Source organism: Dunckerocampus dactyliophorus, chromosome 15 (genome assembly GCF_027744805.1).
Source record: "Dunckerocampus dactyliophorus isolate RoL2022-P2 chromosome 15, RoL_Ddac_1.1, whole genome shotgun sequence".
In the NCBI taxonomy this organism is placed as follows: domain Eukaryota; kingdom Metazoa; phylum Chordata; class Actinopteri; order Syngnathiformes; family Syngnathidae; genus Dunckerocampus; species Dunckerocampus dactyliophorus.
In genome coordinates, this window is record NC_072833.1 from 11,960,320 (window position 1) to 11,983,089 (window position 22,770).

A 22,770-nucleotide genomic window follows, 5' to 3' on the forward strand; every position below is an offset into this window, starting at 1 on the left:
CTATTATGTATAATGTAGATTCACCTATGAGTTGCATTCGAGGCCAAAACCTGGATTAGTCGAAGTACATGTTTACTTATGCAAGCGAAACATGTGTCCAAATGTTTTTGGCTGACAGCCATAGGACTAAGTAGAAGATCTGAAAGAGGATTTGATGGGAGATGACAAAAAAACATGGTCCCTTCCTGTCCACTGATTAGTTTGTGAGGGACAAGGACCTTAGGTCACTTTGAACAAAGAGTGATTAAATATCAATTGTCTAAATATATAACCGGAAGAACTCATTTTTTAAATCTGATTTCAATGTGCGTATTAGGTCAGGTTGAAAATACAAATGTACTTCACTTTCTTGGACATCTTATTTCAAATAGCAGGCAAAATGAATCGGGTAGATGTAGAAACATAACCATTCAGGGTGATGAGCAAGAGCCTTCAAGAGATAAAAAGTTCTCATGTGACACCACGTTGTCTTTTCGTGAACACACACTTGCTGCCATCAAGTCTTCAATACAGTAAAAACTAAATTCCACGCGCTCGAAAGCAAATCCAGGGGACGTGAAGTCTTGACTTTATGGAGTCATAATAGGCTTTTCTGTCGAAAATGTTATTCAATCTGGTTTCATCTTTTTGCACATGGCCACACGCTGTAGTGTCTTATAGTTACATGTTGCCTAACATCAGTCACCTGACAGCCATCCTTTTCCTCTTCTTTTTTAAATCAGCTTCATAAAAACAACCACAGGTTACCCTGGAGAGTAAAAGGCATGTCAGGCTTTATTGCTGTCCTTTATTTGTGTTTTATTTTCTATAGGTGTTTGCCATGTTCCAGCCTGGTCAACAGGGAGTATGCACACTTTTGTCTGCAAAACTTTTGCAGCCTCAGAATGTCATGCAAAAAAAAACCAACAACCATAGTGATAATAAAGATTTTGTTTGCTCGAGAAACGCTCAACATAACAGAATGTCATAACGGAGCTATTCATACTGGCTATCCTGCAGCTATCATGTCCACAACTAATGGTTCCAAAATATTAATAACTTCTTCTCAGAGATCATGAACTGCTGGGGGTTACCTCTGGATCAATGTAGTCTGATTGCTTACAGCGGGAAAATAAATACCAACATTCCATCCAACACCACACATCGGAATTGTCAGAAAATATTTTTTTTACTCAAGAGCCAAACTAAAAAGCAATTGCTGAGACTTGGATTGGGCTAGGATTACATAAACTGTGCGTCTTCCTGGTCCTTTTCGGGCATGTCGGTGTAGTGTTGTGTAAAAGTGATGTTCCTTAATCTAACACCGTTAAAGCATGCTACAAGTAAACATAACCATGACCGTTTTCCTCGCAAGCTTGTTTTAGAAATGTGAATGCAAGTCAAAATAAGTCATATTGTTCAATTATTGCTTTTTTTTTTTTTTCCTCAGCAGAATACATTCCTCAGTGAAGAAAGTCCCTTTCATATCTGTTTCATCGTCTCTGTTTGACCCCAAATCTCCTTTCCTCCCTTTCATGCTGAATGTGCCACGCTTCTGCGATCCAAATCAGTCAGTTTATTTTTTTTTCTCTCACTTTATCTGGCAGAGAAAGCCTTAACTGTAAAGTCCCATTTGTCTGGGGCAGGTTTTTTTCGTCGTGGAGATTTAATGTGAAATCTGCAAAGGCCGTCTCTCTCGGATTAACTTTTCAGTGAAAGTTTTTGGCAGTGTGATGGAGTTCAGGACAAAGCTTCCGTTTGATAAAAAAAAAGTGTGTCCTCGTGCGTCTTTACATCCCTCCCGTCTCCTCTTTCCTCATCAAGTCATCATTATCATTTATGTTTCCTGCAGCGTCTAAAAGGATGTCAAACAGCCTTCTTGCCTCGGCAAAATCAAAACACGCAAACCCAAAAATGTGTCTTTATCATGACAATCTTATAGTTTTCCACGACAGCTGCTATTTTATTATCCCAGTGGCTCTGTGTAGTCTGTGCTTTTTCGTTTGCATCTTTAATTAATACTTTGTTATTTTACACCTCCACAAAAAATTTATATGTGGCCTTTGTTGTGCGTTGTTTTGGATGAGTAGGCATGCTTTTGTGCATTAAGAAACTATTGGGTGAGGATTAGTTTTTGAAAAGAAAAGAAATAAAAATGCTCCACTGCTTCCATTTAAATGTGACTTTACCGCATGTTCATTCATTCCGTTGCAGCCTCCTTTTTTATTTATGCTCTCCTCCTCCTCGTCTTGTGAATTTTAGTGTTGATATACACCGTGTGTGTTTGTACTGTATGTGACAACACATATTTTATATATTACACATTCCCAGCTTTTCCACAGTACACTTAAAAAGATGCATGCGTCCCAGCGGAGCTTCAAACCTGAGGCAATGCGTGATCCATTTTAATTGCAAACACCTCCAGGATAATGGTAATGGGTGGTAAAGATGACTAGGAACCTATCAACAGGATGTAACAGGTTTAAGCGGGCGAGTGCAATTCCTCCTCGGGCAACTTTTCCAAAGTATTCTCGCATTGCAAACAAACCATTTTAGAAGCAATATGCGCCAATTAACCTTCAGTCAAACTGGGAATGATATGGATTTAACATTTTCTGGCCCTTCAAGTGTGTTTCTTAATGTTTTCAAGAGGGTCTAAATGTGACTTGTACAGGAAAGATGAAATAATGAACGGTCATCTGTTATTTTTTTTCAACCGCTTAATCCGTTCTCCACAGGGAAGTCGTACGCATTAGAAGTCACCACATTAACCAGTGGCGTAATGGTGCACCGTAATCAGGGTTAATAAATGGAATATTTTTGTTGTTAGAGCATAGAAAACCCGTTTATGACCTTCTAATTTTGATTTTTACCATTAGTAGAGCCCTCTAAACATGAAATAAAACCCCTGTAGTCAGCTTTACGCTTGTGTTATCCAATGTAGTAGACATACAGTAATAATAGAAAATAAGCCATATTAGACATAAATGAGATAACGGTAGCATTGACAGTGCACTTCCTGGTGGCTTTTGTCTCATTTGATTTGATTTGATTTATTTGAACATTTCATTTCACTTCAGTATACATCACATATCATTATTTACAATTCCACATGTTCAAAAGGAGTAGGAAGAAGCAGAGCTAATTCAGTCCTTCCTCCTCCTTGTTTCACCTCAATGTAACATTACTAACACCTAAAGACCAGTGTGGAATACTACTCTACTATTGTTACTGTTTGTGGTTAAGGAGAGACTCACCATGCACTTCAATCGCTTTATTAACAAGCAGAGGACACATGCCGTGAGCATTCACTCAGGAGCTGCTCTCGGCAGTGTATCACCTGCTACACTGCTAACCTGCTGCTATCGCTCAGCTAACAGTCAATGTCTTTTCCCAAGCCCTGCGTCGTAAAGTTGCAGATACTGTGTTACACTTCATATAATGCCTTTTGAATGCCTTATATTTGGATTTTCATTCATTTGGCCATTTTTATGCTTGAAAATGCTTAATTTAGGCCATGAAGACGTACAATTTGCTTAAATATGCATATATTTTTTATATTATTTTTGTATCTGTTTTCTCTTGTATGTCCTGTTTATGGACCTAAAATGTATTTTCTCTCTTCTCCATGCACTCGCTTTGGACTCTTCCCTGAAGTTGAGGAGTACGTCCTGGAAGGTAAGACCGATGTTGTCCTCCTCACTCCCTCACGTGACGATGTTGTAGATGGTGATGCTGGCTGCTGTGCTGATGCTCTGCGCATCGTCATCGTGCATTGTCACTCTGGACTGCGGTTTTAACGTGACTTCCAGGGGGCAAAATTGACGCCAGTGACAATACTCAAATTGTCACTGTTGTTTCTCCTCTTTATTTTTTGACCTTGTCCTTTTGAACGTGGTGTTGTTTTGATTATGGTTTGCTTGTTTATAACATACTATACAATCACACGGTCAGCGTTAAGACTTTCTTGACACACTTCAGCTCTCCCTCACACAACACACCCAGATTAACAAGGAATGCCCTTATCTTGAGTGGCAAGTAGTGGCTTAAACGTGCATATGTTTGGATGATTTAGATCTCCTCCATGCTGAGTCGCATCTGATGGATTACCTGTCAAGTAGGCAAAAGCGGCAGGAGGAAATCACAATGATGAACTGGAGGTTGTGTGTGTGTTTCCTTTTAAAGATGCAAATGTTGCAGTCTTTTCTCACAGCAAGAAGGGAGAGTTGTTTTCATATCCGAAATAGCGAAATAGATGTCGGCATGTTATTTGCTTGTTATCAGCTACCCATGGTGAGCATTTGAATTCCAATGTGCCGCTCTGGATATAAAATGGAGGCACTTGTAGACCGTAGGTTTGGAGCTGACAATTTCTTGAGAAAATGTAAGGTTGTTAAAACTGTCGACAGTGTTTTTGTGTGTGGGCAAGGAAGGAAAATAGTCGTTATTGTGGGTTTGTATCATCACTTTGTGACTCAAGGCGTGTTGTATTTTTGTCAACCACTCAGATTGAAAGCTTGTGTTTGTCAAATGTATATTTAGCCGTATATTCCGATGAAAATGAACAGTAAATGACTTTCAAGACACTTATAAACAAGTAGTTTTTGCATTAATCATTAATCATTTAGGCTGGTTTATAACCCTCACCCTCCATCCATCCATTTTCTATACCGCTTCTTCCTCATTAGGGTCGCGGGGGTATGCTGGAGCCTATCCCAGCTGACTTTGGGCGACAGGCGGGGTACACCCTGGACTGGTCGCCAGCCAATCGCAGGGCACATATAGACAAACAACCATTCACGCTCACATTCATACCTATGGACAATTTAGAGTCACCAATTAACCTCACCTGCATGTTTTTGGAATGTGGGAGGAAGCCGGAGTGCCCGGAGAAAACCCACGCGCACACGGGGAGAACATGCAAACTCCACACAGAAATGCCCAGGGGAGAATCGAACCCAGGTCTTCCCGATCTCCAGGCTGTTACTGTGTTGGCCAACGTGCTAACTAAATATAGACTTATATCGGCTCATTTTCTTCTTTGCGTTTTTTTTTTTTTTATTACTGAATAAGCTAGATCCCATCCTGTTAACTTTACTATGACAAATTTTGATATTTTTTCCTTTATTAGAAAATGGTAGCCTGATAATGTTTGGTCACTGAATCAGTCGCAACTGGACTGTTCAGGTTGTCTTAGAAGTCGTACTGCCTCTCATCAATTTGTGCTCAAAAACTAGGTAGGACAGCTTCAGTCTGACTAGATAAGACAGCTCCAGTCTGAAGGATTGGTACAGGATCCAAAGAGGTGGATCTCAACTGGTTTGGCTGCGGGACCCACCATCACATCACCATCACACATTCGATGACAAGCGGCGACCCAAATTGCGGAATTTTTTTAACGTAAACTTCTCAAATATCTTATTTATTTAGTCACTTACATTTCCTTGTTTACATTTTAAATATAAAAAGACTGCAACGTTTACGTGGCTCGCTACAGGGTAGAGTTTTGAACCTGTTACAAGCATTATATCCCCTCCCCCTTCCTGCTCTGAGCATGTAACCTGCGGCCTACGTAACACGCACATGCACAGGAGCCTTTGCTAAAGTATAAGGTGGTTGAGCCGGTTGCAAACAGTCCCTGTAATGAAAAGACATTAAAGTGCACTAGTGCAAAATAACACGGTGTGCCAGCACAAAACCAGTTTCAGTTCAGCGACAATACGTTTTTATCCACAAATTCAAAAATTATTTTGAAAAACAGGCCAAGGTTTTTGTCAAGGTTTTTGGTATATCTTCCGGGGAGTTAAATCAGAGCATTTGCACAAGGAGCTGGATGTGACGTGAAAGAAGAAGTTAAAATCAAGCGAGTCCAGTTGCTCTTATTCAACACTCTAATAATAATAAGAGGACAATTTCTTCAGTAGACCACCCCTCTGCCTGGGCTAATAGATTGAATTGGGCGTTAATCTGTACCGGCATACTGTACCTAATAGCCTTCATTGTGGTCACAAAATGAGCTCTCGCTTTATGACACACTTTTCTCCAGTAGATATGTGGCTATCTAGCTGTGTGTCGGATGGACGGCACCTTAAGTCCACGCTCGATGTCCTTCCTTTCCCGCTCAAACTTGACCAAGTCGCCCAAAATCATGGCGCGCACCTCGTGGTGGCGTGGGAAGTGAGTAGCACAGACACGTGGTGCATTCACAGACACCGGGTCATTACACCATTCATTTTGGAAAAGTCTCTGCAACCCACTGAAAACGCCTGCCGGTCTGAACCCACCAGTTGGGAATCACTGTTTTAATGGTAGCGGCATGCCTCAACAAGAATGGTTTCACTCTTTTGTGGTACAAAACGACCGTCGTTAAGATACAATTTAGTGGGGCCTCTGCCAGCCAACGGCATTAGTCTGGGCGGAATCACCTCGTTAGCATTCTTTTCACAATGGTCACGGATACGCCTGAAGCAAGGGGCTGTACTGTATTGTGTTTATTTGTTAGAAACTAAATTATTGAATCTCTTAAGAAGGGATGAAAGGACAACATTGTATGTGGGGGTTAGGTGGTCTGATAGACCTCCCCCTCTGTTTACAAATGGTTTCTCAGCTTTGACGTAGATGACTTCCCTCACTCCTCTTTCAAGCCTTCTGTCTCTTCAGAATGTGCACATTTTTGTCCTCAAAGGAGTGCTGTTTGTCTTTGAGTTGCAGGTAGACATCGAAGTCTTGACCTGAAGTGTTTGCCCATCTGTGTTCTGAATGGCTCCGCGCTATTGTATCTTAACAATGGTCATTTTGCATCACACACAAGTGCAACTGTTCCTGTCTGGACGTGTCTCTACATTAGAGTATACTGTAAATACTAGTGATGTTTTGAGATGTGTCGAGTAATGGAGTGGGCGCTTCCGCAAAGCGTGTACCGAGGCTTGGTTCATTGGGGGGAGGGGCCGGGAATTATGGCCTCCGAAGCCTCGCTGCCCGGCTGCACCACGTGACGGATTTGGGAAGTGGTTCAGAATTTGGCGCAATGTAATATAAACCGGCCGCACGGTGGTCTCGTGGTTAGCATGTTGTCCAGCACAGTTGGAGATCAGGAAGACCTGGGTTTGATTCTCCTTTGGGCATTTCTGTGTGGAGTTTGTATGATCTCCCCGTGCTTGCGTGGGTTTTCTCCGGGTACTCCGGTTTCCTCCCACATTCCAAAAACATGCATGCTAGGTTAATTTGCGACTCTAAATTGTCCATAGGTATGAATGTGAGTGTGAATGGTTGTTTGTCTATATGTGCCCTGCGATTGGCTGGCGACCAGTCCAGGGTGTACCCCGCCTGTCGCCCAAAGTCAGCTGGGCTAGGCTCCAGCATGCCCCCGCGACCCTAAAGAGGAGAAGCGGTATAGAACATGGATGGATGGTAATATAAACCCAATATAAACCCCTCAGGCTTAGACATTAAAGTGGGGGTTTTGTGGAGAGTCATTTGAGAGTCAGTCATTTGAGCGTTTGGATAGTGTTTGATAGTTTGGAGAGTTTGGTCAACGTTAGTTTGGAGAGTTCAGAGAGAAGATCTAAGATTAGATATAGGTGTTAAGAGGATGAATTTTCTGTGCCATGTGAAAGGATATTTTTAAGGGCCGGAAAAGTTGTGTCAAAGAAGAGCAATCGCCTGAAACCAAAAATAGTTAAGAAACTATTATTTTGGAATAAAAATCAATAAAATCTCCCCTGTTCTGTACATCATTGTTCAAGTTACACAAGCATGCGTCTTCAGTGCCCTCTTCCTAGTTACACAAGCACTGTCACTGTCCCCTGCCTGCATAAATCCATGCCAGGTGACATAAAACCATGATCAAACTAGCCAGATCACATGATACTGGAAGCATTTATGGACAAGAAAACATAAAAAAATATATATGTATATATATTATCATACACTTTGTCGATTAATTATTTGGTCATATATTTTTTTGTAATACATAGTCATTTCCCACAGCCAAAACAGATGCCAGAATTCAATGCATCACACATGAACATACAGCTGCCTGTAATTGTATCCAAGGCCAGCAGGTGGTCTCGTGTGCACATGAAGCTTCAAGAAATGAACCCTTTCTCGAACCAAATTAACTGAAATGGTTCAAAGCCTTGTGAGGCTTCATCTCATCTTGTAGGATTCAAAGTATTTACTAAATACTTTGGATCCTACAGCAATTCCTCAGACGAGAGCTATCCGTATGGAGCTATTTTAGGGTTATTTGAAGTTTTGGACTTGGAAAAATACAAATTGAAACAGAAAATGTTAAAGTTTTGATGTTGAATTTTGAAAAAATACAGAAGCGTCTTCAAAATAAAACATTTTCTTTTTAGGTTAAATATAATTATGATTCAGGCCGCACGGTGGTCTAGTGGTTAGCACGTTGGCCACTACAGGAACAGCCTGGAGATCGGGAAGACCTGAGTTTGATTCTCCCCTGGGCATTCCTGTGTGGAGTTTGCATGTTCTCCCCGTGTGCGTGTTGGTTTTCTCCGGGCACTCCGGCTTCCTCCCACATTTCAAAAACATGCAGGTGAGGTTAATTGGCGACTCTAAATTGTCCATAGGTATGAATGTGAGTGTGAATGGTTGTTTGTCTATATGTGCCCTGCGATTGGCTGGCGACCAGTCCAGGGTGTACCCCGCATGTCGCCCGAAGTCAGCTGGGATAGGCTCCAGCATGCCCCCGCGACCCTAATGAGGATGAAGCGGTACAGAAAATGGATGGATGGATAATTATGATTCACTAATTCTTTTAATACATTCTTTATTTTCATTTTTCACTTTCATATATTTTGATATTTGAGATTTTTTTTTTCTACTTTCAAATCTTTATTTTTCAGGTTTAAATATTTTCTTTTCACTTGCAGTCTTTTGGCTCGGATTTTGCGGCTGTGGACCTTCCCTTATCACGTTTCTTTCAGGGAACAGTTGGAGATGAAATTCTTCGCAACCTAATAGAGGTCTGCAGGACCACTCTGTTAAATAAATTTCACCTCCCCTTGCGTGGTCTTTAATCCCCAATTATGAGAAGGAATAAGACTCACACTCCAATTGACAAGTTTTACAGAATGTATTGAAAAAAAGTCAGACAGAATAGTTTCACGTTCTTCGGATATCCGGGCTAACTGTCTCTCCTAATGTCCTCCTGCGGCTCCCTGACCAGAAGAAGAGAGAGTCCGCCTCGGGCGATGGGCTCCCAGCTTTTTATAGGTGTTTTCCCAGAATGCTGACGTGGGATCTGGCATCAAGATATCTTATCCTTTGCATTCTTCGGTGATGTGTGTATGATGACAACAGCTGAGAATTGCGTTTTAGCTGACGTGGTAGAACTCTCATCAGCACCTTTTCCTGCAGAAGTACATTCTATCAGTAGCGGCTGCAAGCGGATGTGACGTCGCGTGCAACCCAGCAATTAAGAGCGATGACGGTTGTGTTCAGAAGATGCCGCACAATTTAAGTTGCTACATTCGTTATGTCTGACACGGAAGATAAGCGTTCACCTTGTTTTCAACTATTTCATGTGAGTTGCATTGTTTTAATTCCAGCATTCCCTGAAGGAAACTCATAGGGGAAGGTCCACAGCCTTTTTGTTAAGCTGTCATGATTCCACACCCCTCTCAGTTGATGACACGCCCCCCACGCGGACTCTACAAGTGCAAGTCTGAAAGTCTGCAAGTGAAAAGAAAAGATTTTATCCTTCAATAGGAAGATCTGAAAGTGAAAAAAGAAAAAATTAAACTAAAAAATGTCATTTGAATTAGAAAAAAACCCTCCAGAATGTCAATGGGGTGGTATTTCATGTCTACAGGGCTCTAATAATGGCAACAATTGTATTTAGAAAGTGAAAACAGGTTTTCTATGCTCTGACTGCGAAAATATTTCACTTATTAATATTGAATCCAACTTTGCTGAAACCAATTAACTGTGATAAACGAGGGACGACTGTTTGTGAAAATGAAACATTAAATCAAATAATTTATTCAAAGGAGTTACCAGAGTGAATCATAATTATATTTAACCTGAAAAAAATGCACCTAATTTTATTTTGAATACACTGATATTTTTCAAAATTCAAAACCAAATCTTGAATTTTCAGTTTCAAATTGTATTTTTTCAAGTACAAAACTTTTGGCCCTAATATAGAACCATCTGTCCTACCTATTAGCATGAACTGATGACAGGCAAAACGTCTTCTAAGACAACCTGAACAGTCCAGTTGCGACTGAGTCATCCATCCATCCATTTTCTATGCCGCTTGTCCTCGCTAGGGCTGCGGGGCTATGCTGGAGGCTATCATAGCTGAATGACGGGTGTGGGTACACCCTGGACTGGTCGCCAGCCAATCGCAGGACAACAATAAAGACAACCAACCATTCACACTCACATTCATACCTATGGACAATTTAGAGTCGTCAATTAACCAAACATGCATGTTTTTGGAATGTGGGAGGAAACCAGAGTACCTGGAGAACATGCAAACTGCACACAGAGGTGAGAGATTGGAACCCAGATCGAACCCAGATCTTCCAGATCTCCTGGCTGTGTGACCAACATGCTAACCATGAGGCCACCGTGCAGCCGCGACTGATTCAATGCCCTGAAAATACAAAGACCTGGATGAATGAGAATATTCTCAGGCATGGTAACCTGGTACATACACAGGAAGTGAACAGAACATACACTGCTTTTCAGGGGTAGGATTAAATAAACTCTGCTTCTTTGAATTATTTTTGGACATGTGTAAACATGTGATTTACTTTCATTGAACTGTGTTCATGTTGTTCAAAATAAGCTAAACCATTACCGTTACAATTTGTTGCCAACAGTGTGGTCTGGACTGATCCTATTGATGTTCAGTCATGGCAGCATTGTAATTAAATAGATACAACCCAATGTTATTATCTTGAGGTTGTCATACGTGGTGCACCGATGGGTGTTTTTGGTTTTTGATTCGCGCTAAAAGCAAACACACATCTGGATAAGTGAACTTCCCAAATGGAAAGTCCATAAATGTAAACAGATTTTACTCTGGGAGTCTTACATTGTAACGGAGACAATGCATTTAATTGGACTGTGGTACCAATCACCCTTGGACCGCTCCTGCACCTCTCTCTGCTATTTTTAGGGGCTTTCACTTTGACCTTTTTTAGGCTAATTAATGTCACAAACCCTGTGTCCAAAGGTGCGTTGAGATTGATGACGCTGAGGTACAGAAGCCCGGGAGGTGTTTGTCGCAAGTGGTTGCCTGCCCTTACTTGAACATGTTGCCTGGTGGATTGATGATGTTCTTGCGACACTGACCCCCTTTTCGATGGCGAACAATCCGTGTGCCGCCATCTGTGTCCTCATATGAGCATGTACACCCCTCTTCCTCCTTAGGGACTTCATGAATGATTTATAATCTCGATATTTAAACACCTAATTGTCTGTTGGTGTATGACTTTTTCAACACGGGAGTGGTCACTAGGAGGTTGCAGAAATGGTCTCATGACCTAAGTGCCTTCTTCGTTGCCATCGTCTTTGGATTGTTCCAAGTTATGTTGGGCTTTTTGGCTTGAATGTCGATGCAGTTATGCAAATGTGATGTAGATAGTTCTCTCAGCTGACAGATAAAGTGCTTCACAAATGGAAAAGCAAACAAATTCATGCATTTTAAAAGGCACTAAAACACCGAGGCCATTTTTAATTTCCACCTGATGATTGAACAAAGCCCGAGCGGGCCCAGTCGGACTAGTTCTGCCGCTCTTATACGATTGGACAGCAGCAGATTAAATGCAAACCTGCTCAGGTTGTCTGATTTAATGTTGGGCTGAGGGATGTTCTTGCCTAGCCAAGCTGATCTTAATCAATCTGATCAAGGCTAATGATCTTTTCTGTCTCAGTCATCAGACCTCTAAGCTAATCCCATCCTCAGGGAAGGCAACTAACATTTTTATCACTGCTTTTCTTGCTGGAGAAAATGGCTTGATGTTGGGATTACCGTGTTAAATGAGATTATTTGGGATCACTCAAAATAGACGGTGGATTTGATTCTTATTTGTTTGTGAGAAACAAAATTCATAAAGGCAAAACTTATCTGCAAAATATATATTTTTTGCAACAAAAGGAGATAACGACACAGAGAAGATATTAAATGTACCTGTGTTGTTGTGGTATTAACCCAGATTTTCTGTTTCTGGAACAAATTGTGCTCTTGTACATTATCCTCAGTCACTTCGGAACAGGTAAACAATGGACCAGCCCAGTTGAAAAAAGATAATATGTATACACTCTTGATCAGAATGTTAAGACCAGTTGAAAAATTGCAATAATTTACATTCTCATTCCCATTTTTTCTTTTGGTATTTTGAATCTCTCCTTAGAACCTCCTATCAAGTAGTGCAAACTGTAAATTCTTGCAATTTTTCAACTGGTCTTAAAATTTTGATTGGGCATGTTTTTTAAGTAGCAAAGTCATAATGCATTTACTTAAATAAGTGTGAAACAAGGGCCCTCTAATCAATAAATCTTAAGTGAGCAGTTTTCATTGAACGCATGAGAGATTTGTTCAAACAAAGCAATCGATAAGTGGATGATTGCTGCCTTTTTTACACACCCACACACACACACACGCGCACAAACAAACGCACACAGGATGAATGGACGGGCCAAAAACAAGGAGCAATAGGGCTGAATGGCTTCTTTCTTCCACTCTGAAATTGCTCACCAGCCTTTGGACAAGTCTCGCGCTTTGAATATGTTGATGAGCCGCCAGCCTCTGCCAGATGTTGCAGTGAGATTAAGCCTCAGCACATTGTGGATGAGGCCAGGTCTCCACGACATCATTTCACCCCTCTTGTGTTGTGATCGTACGGCCAATGCATGAAGTCAGTCCACCACCAAGTGACCACTTCCAGAATCTGTCTTTGGACGATTCTGTGTGCACATCGGATGAAGAGATGACTGGATTGGACCATGTATGGCCTATAGCTCTGCTGCTGAGGGCTCCTCAGTTTTGCATAAAGTTTGTTCACTGTTCTTGCTATGCTCTTTGTGTGAGTTTTGTGTAACCCGCCTGGTTCAGCCAGCCCTGGGCTTGAACCAGGGTGCACAGAATGAGAGTCGATCGCACCAGCAATTGAGTTGACTATGGCGTATTATTAGTCAAAAGATATTGAAAGACAAGGTATATGTACTATTCTGGCCACTAGGCGCCAGTAATGTACATTATTGAGACATGACATTAAATTGCTGTCACGCTGCATGTAGTCAGCCATGGCATGTTCGACATGATAGAGTGAAAAGTTCTCATTCAATTCCGTGTGGAAGTGGTAGGTTTTTGGCTTCTTTGTCCTTCTTCCCCATTCCGCTTTAAACCCTTTCTTAAATTTAAAATACAGTAAATGAATTGGAGGCTAACTAGTTAGCTCACAAGCTTGCAAATGGTTAAAGTCATGGCCGTCTCTTGTGTCCTTGCAGTGATCCCGTAGTCTACCTATTACAGTTGAGTAATGTGGTGTAAACAAAGAATAATAGGAGTGTAAATTTTACTATAGGGTATATAGGGTTTACTATACTATAGGCTGTTATTTCATGTCTACAGGGCTCCAATAATGGTAAAGATTGTACAGTCATTCCTTGTTTATAGCCAGTGCTCTCAAAAACTGAATATGGACGTAATCTCGTGGCTATAAAAATACCATGTGTTACTGCTTTGGCCCGGTCAGAGTGGCTTGCTATAGGTTGTTTATATGCTGAAGTTATCAGTGTTTGCACTAAGCTACTTTTCTTTCTTGGAGATGTAACATTCACTGCCGGATGATGCCGCTTTAAGTGTGCTAACATGTTAGACGTGTTTTCTGCAGCATTCCCGATATCGTGGAACAATATCGACACACAACTTTGGATTTATCCACTTGCCTTTGTCCATCCGTAATTTTAACAGGGAAGCCAAAGTGTTCCCAAATAGGAGCACTTAGATCACTCTACCAATAAATTTAATGAGAAAAATAGCACACAATATAACCGAAACTGTACACAAGTGAACCGAACCGGAACGGTTCAATACATCCATGTGAACCGTTACACCCCTAGTGTCCATATATATGACTTTCCCATTTTTTGCATCTTTGTGTATAAGAGGCACTTCTTTCCTTCCTTTGGGAATATAAGACGAAAACTATTTTTGAGCATTTGCCAATATGCCTCAAGTTCACGGTTAGTTTTATATTGCCTCGTCTTGGATGTGTTTGTCTAATTTATACCCAGTCAGGATCACATTATGTGTTTGTGCATACTGACTGGAGGGATGAAGTGAGAAAAATTCTCATTTTCCACCTGACACCTTCACTTTTGTGTGGCTCAAGACAAGAATCGTTGCTTTTTTATTACAAAAAAATAAATAACTGTTCCTCTCTCTCTTTCTATACACACACACACACACACACACACACACACACACACACAAAGAAAAGAACGTTATTTCATGAGTGTTAGAAGACTCCCTTTGTGTACCTGCAGCCTTTTCCAGATTCAATTATGCCATGAAATGCCAGCAACTGCAAAGCTTAGACTTGGTGACACCGGGGAAGATTGCGGCAGAAAAGTCCATCCTCCTGCCTCCTGTCTCTGTGCCGTCTGTCTGGCTGTGAAGCCAAAAGGTTGAGGGAAATGCCACATTTATCTTTCTACCCTCACTCTGTGTCCATCTCTGTGTCAACGATGTCCTTACTGGACAGTAGTGGTGTGCACCTTTTTGATACTGGTGTTCAATTCATAATGGCGGAAGAACAATGACAGGAAGTGGTTCAGTGTAGGGCTGGGCGATATGGCCTAAAATCCATATTGCGATATGCATTACAGCCTTTTGCAATAGTGATATCCAGTAATCCCTTGTTCATCAGGGTTAATTGGTTCCAGACACGACCGTGATAAGTGAATTTCCGCAAAGTAGTATTCATTCTTTAACATTATTAGAGCCCTCTGGACATGAAATAACACCCATATAGTCACCTCTGCACTCACATTACCGAAAATAGTAGATATGAGTGAAAATTAGCCATTTAAGACATAAGCTTAAATAAAACTCGTGCTCGTGCATGTTGCAATAAATGTGTTCCAGACGTGGAAAAGAAGTTGACATTGAGTTTTAGCTGGATTATGGCCTCAACAGTATCCTGTGTTATTATTAAGAATATTATTTTTATGATTATGTTATTATTATTGTGCCTCTTCAATTCAATTCAAACCTACAATAAAAGCCTGTTGTTCTGGTGATCAAGTCTGGGCCTTGTATGTTTCACCTACGGACACCTAGTGACCAGTGTAAACAGTTTGAATGTGTCTTTTTATGCCTTATGTTTTGGTTTTACTTTTTTTTTTTTTGCCATTTTTATGCTTGAAAATGCTTCATTTAGCAAAAAAAAAAAGTACAATTTGCTTAAAAACAAAATTCACAATGTGGCAAGAGATGACTGTATAGCATAATTTATTTTTTGACATACAGGGTTTTTTTTAACTTTATTGAAACACACATAATATACACAAACAATACAAAATATTAGGATGAAAGTTTTACATAATTTTGATTTAGTGGATTATTTTGAGTCTGAGCTATCCTGGAGCATATCCATTCTAAGAAACAAAATTGTGATGAACACATGAAGCTGTTTTGAAGTACATTTTGTGCATTAGCTCAATTCAAGGTCAGTTTGATTTGTGGTCTGTCTTCTTTTTGAATTCACAATAAACAAAACCAGACATTTCTGAGAAAAAAAGAAATGCTGACATCTTTTTTATACCCCCACGGTCAGGATTCACCACTTTCCCCCCCCTCTATTCCACTGTCACATCTCCACTGATGAGTAATCAGAAACGAGGCGGACTGGCTCAGCACATGCCAAAAAAGCTTTATTCTGTCCGGGACTTTATACGTCCTCCACAATCATACAAAGTATAGCACTGGTGAGTAAAATGTCTCTGACCCTGATTGTAAGTATACGGCCTTAATTCTTGACCATTGTCCAACTTTGTATTGCACTCAGTCCAATGCGTAATACACTGGGCCGTTCATTCCACAAAGAAAAGGTCAAGAAGTTCTTTCTTGATTTAGAGAATGCAGACAACTCCCACCTGAAAAACCGACGCGAGAGCCTTCTAGACGGAGTAAATGAAGAGCACTTTTACCAGCCTGCGTCACTCCATCTGCACAGCATACAGTATTCATACAACTTGTTTGACCTTTTAATTGAAATGTTAGGGCAAATGAGTTGTCAGAGCCCCAGACGTGCCCCACCCCCAATGCACCACTGGGGACTCATTAGCTCTTCTGTCCCATTATGGAATATTCTCACAGGGTGTTGATTGTATAACGCAGTAGCCTAAGGTATCGGCGTCCTTCTCCAAAACGACAGGAGGCTTTTTTTCCTCACAGTATAAAATCAAGCTGCATTTTGCAAGCATTTGTTATTCCAAGTCAACTAAACCAGCGTGCCTTTTGTTTTTGCGGGAAAACACTCAACTTTTAGTCAAACTCAAAGAGAAGTAAGGTGGGAGCTTTGATAAAAGCAAATATTGAGCCCATGACATCCTTTTCTTTCTTTGCTTCTCCTTCTTATAATCATAGCAATTACTTGCTAAGCATCCAATTGGATGACTCTGCCCCCTTCTCCTATGCTTCGCACAGCCACTCGGTATGGGCTGGCGAATGTAAAATACCCATAACACGTTTTTTTTGTTGATATATTGTGAAAATCTTGTTCGCTTTTGTCGCATTTAGCTGGCTTTTTTCACATTGAACTCATTTTCTTGCACACATTGCACACATTAGAGGTAGAAACTAAATGTTAAATCTAAATATAAAATGTAAATATAAATGTTAAAAATAAAGCTACATGTAAATGTTAAATATTAAAATTACATCTAAATTTGAATGTTAAAAGTAAATTTTAAATATAAAAATGCAATGTTAAGATGAAATACATCTTTTTTTAATATGCAAATAGCACTTTGAGCACTCACAAACCTGACGACACCTCTGAACGACCCGTGAATGCAGAGAAGTATGCAGGAAGGACCAAAACATGGCCAGTTCTCTCCAGGTAGGAGAGATTGAATGACTTGTGATCATGTTGATGTATTGGTGGCCTCACATACAGGAAGCCAATATAAAGAGGGTGGTTTATTACAGGTTCTCAATTTCCACATATGATTTGTTCTCTCATTTTACTTGCATTAATTATAATGACCGCGTCCCCAAACAGGCATCACTCAGTTCATGGCGCATCTTTATCTTTAGCATTCAAATTAATGCAAGTAACGGTGCATGCCGTTGAAATTAATTTGCTCCAACCATGTGAGTGTACGTGGCGCGTTGCATGAATACAGAAAATAGTTGAAAATACGGTGATCCAACAAGCGGGGAAAGCTTCTTCCACGTCAGAAAGAAGTACTACCGATGAAAGTAACGATCAGATTTAGATATAACATTTAGATTTAACATTTAGCTTTAAGATTTAGCATTTAGATTTTTACCTCAAAGTACTTAAATATGAGAAAAGGAAGTTGCATTTCAGATAAGTGAGCTAAATAGTCAAAACATATAGCTAAATAAGTGTGATTGAATTTTTACATTCAGCACATAAAATTACATACAATTTTAATTTATAAACTGCGTAATGACGTGTAAAGGCATGACGTAGAAAGAAAAAAGTGGAGTTACCAGAGATTAGAAGTAGACCCAAAAGACACAAACCTGAAACATAATTGCTGACTAGTCGACTATTAAAGTAGTTAAAATAGTTGTTAATTGCAGCCCTACTGTTAAACACAGGAAGCGAACAGACTAGCAATAAGTGCTGAGACTCTGAGAAGGGCTCGGATTAAATAAACTCTGCTTCTCTCTACTCCTTTTCGGATATGTTTTTGCAAGTGTAAACATGTGATGTACTTTGAGGTAACACCGGTAAGCATGTCCAAAATAAACTAAACCATAATCAATAATGTTCAAAAGCTTTTTCCTAACTCCCCCTCAACCTGTTCTTTGATTTGACTGTCTTGCCGTGTTCGGAGATTACCCTTATCTTTCTTTGCTACTCCTTGCCTTTGTTTTAGTGAACCTTAGCCCTGCCTTTTGAAGACAAGCCAAGACCAAGTATGGGTTTAGGGAAAAGTCAGGCAGGCTACAAAGTGTATTTACTTTGATTCCTTTAGTATTTCTCAGTCCTGAATGCAGGATTTTATTGGGAAGGATTGATCACTTCCATCTTACACCAAAATAAACATATCACTGAATAAGAAAACTGTACACTTTCCCTTTCAATCCGTCACCTCTCACATTAGCTAAACACCACTGTTTACCTGTCTCCATGTAAGCTCACCTTAGTCTACTGTGACCGTGATTGAGTGCCGTGGCGGAAAGCGTCAGTGTTCATTTCATCCATATTTGATGAGCCAGTGTCTCTCACTCATTACGCACAACCAAGGGAAGCTTGTAATCAACATTCACAAACACTCTGAATAATTATTTACCAAGATTGCTGTGTTTATGCACGCGTCAAAACAGGTTGCTTTTTTTTCCCGTCCCTCCCCGCGCCCTTTGTTATTTCTTTTCTTCCTCCCGCTCTGTGATAAAGACCTCTGATTAAGTAATAACAAGACTGATTTCCTGTTGTTGTTTTAATCATTCGGCTTGCTCAGGCAGCCTCCTGATTTGTTAGCTAATGCTACAGGTGCCTTTCAACCTTTTGTCATCACTGGGGCAACGCGCCCAAAATAAACCAACGTGTTACAGATCCTGCATCTAGAATGTTGTTGCCTTATTTTATCACAATGTTCTTCCCAATTTATTTAGTGATTGCAGGCAGGATGTTGTGTTGCGTTACCTACGATTCATAACCGGGTGCGGCCACCGCATAGACTGACAATATTCCAACAACGGTCTCTGTATATATTGTCAAGTAGAGTATAATATATTTACGGCATGTTGAGGAGCATGGGTACAAGTCCAAAGACTGTTTGTGTTTGGCCAGCATTAATTAAGCAACAAGCAAAAGGTACCTATTTCATGTTGCAACCAAAATATCTGCCAGGCACCGTCTCCATGGGCAACACTGTTGCTAGACCAAACTTCAAATGTGATGGCTAGTCCTAGCTTTAGCACAAGTTAATTGGGAGGCCATTAGTCCATTAAGTATCCCCAAAGTCCCTTAAGAGAGCCATTACCTGCCTTTTGCAGCCACAGCAAGCCCCACACCCACAATGCCCTTTCTCGCCTTAATTACTGTCACAATTTAAAGCCTCTAATAAGGCTGTCATCTTAGCCACTTATTATTATATTTCTTTTTAAAATAACCCTCTGTGTCGTCAGCAGTGAGTGGCTCGTCTAACTTCCACACAGCTGCCATCGAGACAGCGTTCCCTCCTGCAGACAGCAGAGATTAGCACATCCAAGCAGCGGAATGTCCAAAGGAACAAGCCCACTAAAATTTCCCTTGTGTGAAGTAACAGCCTTTTTGAATTGCTAAGTTCTTCGGACCTGGATGGTCTGTGGAGGTTGGGGCGCCTTTGGTGTGTCCACCTTAATGTTGGTGCGTAACGTGGTCTGTGTCGTCTTTGTCGTTGGCTTTGTGTGGACCCTGAGATGCGTTTGTGCTCTGACTTTGACACAGCCAGAGAGCTCCATTAAAGTTGCAGCTGCTTTTAGATGCCGAAAGTCCCTCTTTTGAATTATGTAGCAGGCAGGTATATGTGCGTGTGTAGATGTGTGTTTTTCCGATTTGAAAAGTACAATGGAATATGCTCTGTTGAAGCCGCCCCCACGATGACCCCTCCATTATAGTCCATTTAATAGACTTAGTGAGAAACGTGATATTACCCAACCCATCCTATGAGGACACAGCTTTTGTTTACACAGTCATGGAAAAAACGATTAGACCACCCTTGTTTCTTCAGTTTCTTGTTCATTTTAATGCAACTAAATACAAATAAAGGTGCCTTTGTTTGGACAAATATAACGATGACGACAAAAATAGCTCATAAGAGTTAAATATTTTGGCAGCACAATGCTATAGCTATTCATGTAAGAACTTAAGTGATTTTGGGTATCAAGAAAACCATGGAAGTTGCTAGATATCAGCTCTTAAATGAAACTCTTATGAGCTATATTTGTTATCATCATCATATTTGTCCAAACAAATGCACCTTTAGTTGTATCAGGCATTAAAAAGGATCAACAAACTGAAGAAACAAGGGTGGTCTAATCATTTTCCCCATGACTGTATTATAAGTACATTGTGATGATGAACCGATTAGCAACATTTGAGAGTCTGCCGTCCCTCTGAACCAGGCATGAAGCGATAACGGGCACCTTAGAAGTGACGTCACTTCTAGCCCTGTGGAAAGAATGTCCACAATTTGTTTTTCACTTTTTTCCTTTCCCTCAAATAATGTCCACGATAAAAGCCGTAAATACATAATTTACCACTCAGCTGGACTGTAGTGCCATCGAGAACCTTGTCTGTGGAGATCCTTGCCTTGGGATTTTTTATTTGGAATTATTATTTATATTTCAACATTTCATTGCCCCAGATTTTACATTCACATCCCAAAATATTTCCAACCCACACATGTTTTCTCTCTCCATTTTTATTTGGTCTGAAGCTGCCAAGATGCATTGAAGTAGTGCATTGACTCATAAGCACAGTTTAGTGTGCTGCAAGAACATGGTGGACAACCCACAAATGCTGTCATATCAGCAGTAAGTGTGTTCGACATTAAAAAATGAAGACTTTTTACATCGTAGCTAATTTCAATGCCACTTTTTAATGTTTCGATGCCTTCGCTAGATACTGTAGATGTAGCTTTATTGTCATTGTAAAAACATTACAGCAAAATTGTTGAATGAGTCACTCTCCATAAATATACAAACTACATGCCGATAAACAACTACCTGGTCAACTAACTGTTGACAAGGTTGGGCCAAACTTTTCCATGAACTGGCCCTTTAAGGACTCTCACTGCGTTCATTCCAAGTACCTCTCGATTTCCTCTTCTACCACAGGCCAATCAGTAGCTAATGGACACTAATGCAAAGAGTGGAGCAAGTCACACACATGGCGAGTGCCAAATCAGCCGCTTTTCATTCAAATGTGCTTCAGTGGTTCCAGTTGGAGGCTTTGATTAGGACCAGGCTTGCTGCTTGAAGAAAGGGAAACAAACATGCAACTGGGAATCGTCATGTACACTTGCGATTTATTGTTGCCGCTTTTGTTGTTCATTATTGTTTTTGCTGCTGAAGTGGCGCCGTGAGCCTGATTTCCACCATGCTTCTGATTGGCAAAGCTGATGGCTATTGAAGGGCACATACTCATCCATAGCCGTGTTGTTATTCCATAGCTTGGCAGAGTGACGACATCAGCATCTAATGACACCCTGCATGTACACAATGGCCGTTGCCATTAACATTTAACCACTCATGCTTGATTAGCTCTACAGAGACAATGGAAGCAAGATTTTTGAACTGTTAAAAGCAGCTTATTTTCTGAGTAATTACTTTATCCCTATTTCCAACCTTTCAGACTTATGCTGTTTAAAATGTTGTGCTCTTGTTGAAAGTGATGTCGAAGTGACATATCATGAGGTTGGCGTGTTTTAAAGTTATTTCATTTTTATGCCACTGCTCAATCTCATGAACGGTCGGGTATGAGGACTTTTCACAGGAACTTGTCAATTTCTCGCGTCGCAACTTTAGGAAGTCCATGTATGACAACTTGCTGTTGCTCAGCAGTAACCCTTTGTCGTTTTTTCATGAAAATGGCAGCTGGAAAGTGTTTTGTCGGATGGAACAATTGGTGGCGGGTAGGGGTCATGAGCGGGGGTAAGGCTGGCCAGTCCCAACGAAGTTGGGGTAGTCAGGGGAGCAGCCTGCAGAATCCCAGCGTTTTGGCCAAGAGGAGAAGAATACAAATTTGCCCTGTACACAACCTTGAGATTTATGGAGTATTTTGTTCACTGGAGTCAATATCATTTTTAAAGCCACATAAATTAGCGGGATAGGCCCCCTTTTCCACACCAAACACACCCAAGCATGCCTTATGGACCTTCCTTTGTGCACCGGGGCACAGAATAACAGCCATTCTGCTAAATATGATGGAAAAATGTACAGTTGAATATTGAGGGGTCTATTACAACATTGAAATGAATGCATTGATTAAAATTAAGAGCTATAGTACAAATATCACATTGTGTCTGTTTGCATACATGGACATCATACAGCAAAACCTGAACTTAATCGCTCAATCGCTGTTTGTGTTCCAGGTGGCTGCTTAGTCACAACCACACACACGCACAGATACGTGCCTGCCTGAGCGATGCTAATAGAACTGTCCGTCAAGTCAAATCAGTGACAAACGTGGAACCATTTCAATCTATTCAAAAAAAGGAGCCTGCAAGGAGGGGCACCATGGCAACCATGAAATGATGTTGTAGTAATCGTCTCTACCATTCAGGGCCAAGTGCATCTCTTCAGTGCGTCCAAAAGTGTGGAGAAAATAAAAACATTTTTTGTAGTTTTCATTTGCGTGCTTAGAGTGTGAATGTGTGTTTTTAGTCAGCACACCTGCACGAAAAAGCTCATAAATCACTGTCTGCGTGTACCTGAGCAGAGGTTTCTGTTTTTCCTGCCTAAATGGACGACGGCCATTATTTATGATGACGCCCACTCGTAGCCGCTTGTTGTTGCCACCGGGCGAGCTGTCAGCTGTCACCTCATGCTAATGGCACGGA

The 22,770-nt window shown here is 40.8% G+C and overlaps 1 protein-coding gene across 8 annotated transcripts in view; it reads left to right on the plus strand.

Annotated features, from left to right (window-relative positions):
* Window positions 1-22,770, plus strand: part of LOC129194678 (neurexin-2-like) — a 543,165-nt gene that overhangs the window by 170,360 nt on the left and 350,035 nt on the right. For all 8 annotated transcript variants that reach the window (XM_054799950.1, XM_054799957.1, XM_054799956.1 and 5 more), the window contains one exon: window positions 3,637-3,657. In XM_054799950.1, the coding sequence (XP_054655925.1) occupies window positions 3,637-3,657 (21 nt within the window). The remainder of the gene's footprint in view (window positions 1-3,636; window positions 3,658-22,770) is intronic.